This window comes from Vespa crabro, chromosome 21 (assembly GCF_910589235.1).
Source record: "Vespa crabro chromosome 21, iyVesCrab1.2, whole genome shotgun sequence".
Classification (NCBI taxonomy): domain Eukaryota; kingdom Metazoa; phylum Arthropoda; class Insecta; order Hymenoptera; family Vespidae; genus Vespa; species Vespa crabro.
In genome coordinates this window covers 3,862,069-3,867,068 of record NC_060975.1, presented here as the reverse complement: position 1 = coordinate 3,867,068, position 5,000 = coordinate 3,862,069, and the positions used below count along the sequence as shown (strand labels likewise).

General features: G+C 28.0%; 1 protein-coding gene across 7 annotated transcripts in view; it reads right to left on the bottom strand.

The window, feature by feature from the left end:
* The window catches only part of LOC124431382 (ADAMTS-like protein 4), a 92,877-nt gene that overhangs the window by 73,553 nt on the left and 14,324 nt on the right, over window positions 1–5,000 (bottom strand). Inside the window, exons 1-2 of one of the 7 annotated variants that reach the window (XM_046979237.1) lie at window positions 1,386–1,528; window positions 929–1,203 (exon numbers count right to left, since the gene is read on the bottom strand). The exons of 4 other annotated variants lie outside the window; for them this stretch is intronic. Coding sequence is in view for 1 of the 3 variants with exons in the window: in XM_046979236.1 (XP_046835192.1) it covers window positions 1,386–1,395 (10 nt within the window). In the remaining 2 variants the exon portion in view is untranslated. Of the gene's footprint in view, window positions 1–928; window positions 1,529–5,000 lie in introns of those variants that run through there. 2 more of the 7 variants (XM_046979236.1, XM_046979241.1) reach the window with 2 other exon arrangements.

Sequence of the window (5,000 nt, the reverse complement as noted above, 5' to 3'; positions counted from 1 at the left end):
CAAAAATTAAAAAATAAAATGAAACGAATTCATTATGGTATTTCTTCAAAAATTCGTACAAATTATTCGAGTTGTCAATGAATTGGAAAATAAAATAAAAAATTTATCTAATTTGTTAGCGACGTATGAATAAAAATAACAGTAAAAGAAAAAAAAAAAGAAAAAGAAAAACGAATCGCGATTCATCTTTGTCACTTTTGCTAAATACCATTATTTACATTAAAATGTGTGTCATAAGTAACAATAAAATCCCTTGCATAAGCGTTCCTCTTAATCGAGTTCAATGTAAAGAAAAAGAAAACAGATGGAAATGAAGGACAACGTGTGTGACAAGGCACACTAACATCTCCTGTATAAACAGCTGTTAAGAATGAGATCACAAATGGAGAGCGAGAGAGAGAGAGAGAGAGAGAGAGAGAGAGAGAGAGAGAGAGAGAGAGAGAGCGAGAGAGAGAGAGAGAAATAGTTTCATTTCCATAATTTTATGAACTAATAAGAAATTGTTTACTATGATTAACGACATATATGAGAATATATAAGATCGTGATCTCTTTTAAGTAAATGACAGAACCGATTAATATATATATATATTATAATATTATTTACTATTATATATTGATATTATATATTTTATATATAAATATATTATATATTATATATTTATTATTAATCATAAATAAATGATTTTTTTCAATTTAATAATTTGAATAATTACTATCAATTCACTTTATATTCACTTTATATACACTTTATATTTATATTATATATTATATTATTTTGTAATAAACAGAATAAAAACTCGAAAATAGAATTTATTTTATTCTCCCATCAGCAGAAAACTAAAAAATATTTCTTAATCGCACATGATGACGGCAATCGATATACGTCACTGTAACATTTTAATCAAACTGACGGAAACTTTGATTACCTTAAGGAAATCGCTCTCTTCTTCAATTTCTCTCTCTCTCCCTCTTTCTCTCTTCTTCTTCTTCTTCCTCTTATTCTTCTTCTTCTTCTTCTTCTTTCACTCTCTCTCTCTCTTCTTTTCCTTCTCTTTCTCTCTTCCTTTCTCTCTTCTGTTCTTCCTATTCGTTTCACGATCGTTCGAAAGGAAAGAGAATGCGGAAGAGGATGGAGAACGTTGGCGTCCGTAACGATTTTCCCGCGCACGAGCACGTTTCAAAAGAGCCAGAGCAACAGCAACTGCAGCAGCAACATCAACGTATTCTCGTCTCTTATAATCCCATTCAAATATCAGCCGAAGAAGAAGAAGAAAAAGAAGAAGAAGAAGAAGAGGAGGACGTTGATGAAGAAGAAGAAGGAGGAAGAGAAGGAGAAGGAGGAGGAGCGGAGGCGTCAAAGATTAGAACAGCAGGTGGACTTACGATTACACATCAAAACACGTGTCACATATCTTTCGTAAAGAAAATTAGAGAGAGTGAGAGAGAGAGAGAGAGAGAGAGAGAGAAAAGAGAGAAACAAATTTTAATAACTGTAATAATAATAATAATAATAATAATAATAATAATAATAATAATAATAATAATAATAATAATAATAATAATAATAATAATGATGATTATAATAATAATATAAGATAGAAAACTATTTCACCGAAACTATTTTTAAAAAGAACAAAAAAAAAAGTAAAATAAAACAAAATAAATAAATAAAGAAACGAATGAAACAGGAAAGTAAAAAAAAAAAAGAATTGTAATAAACTTGTTGAAAAACTTGTAATTGAATTCGTTCGAATGGTAATAAGAAAAGAAAAGGAAAACAAATGTATCTATCGTATTTTTCTCCTTCTTTCTTTCTTTCTTTTTTCTTTCTTTCTTTCTTTCTTTCTTTCTTTCTTTCTTTCTTCCTTCCTTCCTTCCTTCCTTCCTTCGTTCGTTCGTTCGCGCGCGTTTGAACTTTGCGATCGGAAGTGCGGTGTGTGTGCGCGCACGTATGTACGCCGCCGCGACAGGAATGATAGTGAGTAAAGTGGGAGAGCCTGCGGGAAATATATAGGCCGCAGGGTAACATTCGATAGGTGGTGGGGGTAGGAGGTGGGAGCAAAAGGTGGGTGGAAGGGGGTCATTCTGCGCTCATCCCTCGCGTGCGTATGCGCAAGTAAAATAAGTAAGTAAGTAACTAAGTACTTACTCCGTGGAAATTTTCATTCCACTTTATCGATGATTATTTATTTGTTTTATCATTTATATAATTATTCCATTACTTTCGTATAAGTATTATATATATATATATATATATATATATATATATATATATATATATATATATGTTTATATAAACGAAAAAAGAAGAGAATGAAGATTTAAATGGAATAATGTATAAAGATATATATATATATATATACACATACACATACATACACACATCACACAAGCGCAAGCATACACACACATATTGAATACGTATTGTTGGTTTATTGTTATTAATATATATATTATACATACACAAGAGCAAAGATATAGGATAGGTATGATTATATAAATTATAAAATAAAGTAATACGTATCTCGATAAAAATGAAAAAAAAAAAAAATAATAATAATAAATAAATTCAATATATTTATATATTGTTCTTTGTGTCATTTTTACTTTATTATTGAATAAAAATTATTAATAAATTATTTCGATATTAATGAAATTTAATCTCTATTTTGTTTATTTATTCGTATTTATATAAACGAAAAAATAAAAGGATAAAAGTGATATGCAATACGTAATGCATAAAATGATATATTGGACTGGCCAATGATCAATGTAACTATCAATGTAGTATATATAATATGTAGACATGTATTTCGATATGTAAAATATTAGTGTTGTTTATTTACATATAACATATTGTAAAATATTTCAGTAAAGAAAATACTTTACTAGCATTATTTATTTAAATATAATATAACATTTTTTTCAGTAAAACTATAATGATATAATATTTTTTGTTTTTTATTTTTATATATTCTCTATTTATTTAAAGATAAAACAGTATTATATTTTCAATAAAAAAAAAAAAAAAAAAAAAAAAAGAAAAAAGAGAAAACCCTCTCCGTAATATTATTCATTTAGATATGAAATAACAAATATTAAAAAGAAAAAAAATTACCATTGTGTTATTTATTTAGATATAAAATATCAAATTTTTTTTTCCAATAAAAAATACAATAATGTATGTTATTTATTTAGATATTAAATATTAACAATTTTTAATAAAAATATATAATCTATTTAAATAATAATCTACATAAATGTGAACTATTAAAAATTTCGGCATTACTTGTTGTTTGTCAATCGATTAAATTAATGCAAAATCTGTTATAATAAATTGTCATACTAATTAAAATTATCTCTGGTGTAATTAGAAATAAAAAAAAAAAAAGAAAAAAAAATGAAAACAAACTGCACGATTATATATATTTATGTACAAAATGAGAAAAAAAGCAAATAAAATGGATAGACGTTATCGAAACGATTGAACGCGAGCATAAGCTTTCGAATTTGAGACAACATCGTGCAATTTAATCTGTAAAATTATGATACCAGCAGGCGAGTAAGATATCGATTGTAACGAATGATGATTAATTGAGAGGATGAAAAAGGAAAAAACAAAAAAAAAAAAACAAAAAAGAAACAAAAAGAACAAAAAAATAAAACAACAACAACAACAACAACAACAACAACAACGTATATCGAGCTTGACGCAATTTGATAAAGTATATTGGAACGGTTGTAAAGTTCGAACGAATAAATTATAATCGATTATACGTTCTCCGTTGAATGACACAAATCAGTTACGTTAATCTTTATCGAACGATGAAAGAGAAAAAGAGAGAGAGAGAGAAAGAGAGAGAGAGGGATAGAGAGAGAGAGGGAGAGAAAAAGAAAACGATTAGAATTTCCAAGAAATTTCTGATATTCAATTTTTCGATCTTCTTTCTATGATCTCGCCGACTTTGGAAGCTAAATCATTCGAGAATAAAGTTATCCTAATCATACTTCCTGGCGTATTTGAGATAACGTTAAATCTTACAATGCAATGAATAGGTTTTGTAGAAAAAAAAAAAAAGAAAAAAAAAACGAAAAAGAAATTTAAAAAAATGAATAAATAAAAAACAATAGAACATTACAAGAAAAGTAGAAAGAAAGAGGAAAGAAGAAAAGGAAAAGAGAAGAAAAGAAAAAGAAAAGAAAAAAAAAACAAAAAAAAAAAAGATAAATAAATAAATTCAAATATACGAGTCACTTGATGTAATCGAAAATTTGTGAATGAACGAAGGAAAATATGATGATCGAACTTTCGTTTGCTAGATATACAAAGACATGGCTTCTTAGACGTTGATTCTTCAAAGTTATTCGAGGAATGACTTTCTTCCGCAATGTGCTATCCATTAGACTGGCGCCATTACGATCGTTCGCGGTAGAGTAAAAGGCCGTTCTCATTTCACATCGTCGTCGTTAAGCGTATACTAGAAATTGTGGTAATAAAGTATCGGCAGGTTGATCGAACCTGGGCTACTGGTTAAAAAGAAAAAAGAGAGAAAGAGAGAGAGAGAGAGAGAGAGAGAGAAAAGAAAGAAAGAAAAAAAATAAATAAAAAAGATTAAATAAATAAAAACATATGTACGAGGTAAATGATGTCAATACGATTTGTTCTCTCGAATCTTACGTTGCCGATGTCGTGTATTACTCGTTCGCAAATCACGTCTTGAGATAGGAAATAGAAAAGAAAGAAATAATGATGGTTTATAATCGATAAATTATTTTCTAAGAAATCAACTACGAAAGTTGAAAATCCGAGACGTTTTCTTCGAAGCACGCGTACGATGACATAAGTGTTATAAGAGAAGGTGTTAAACAACCAGGATAAAACGTAGATTGTAAAAGGAACGACTGTAAGTGAATGTAAATGATATATGAATTGATTTACCTACCGTTGGTTTTATCTTTTATACAGATCAAATTTATCAGATGAATTTGAAGTACGAT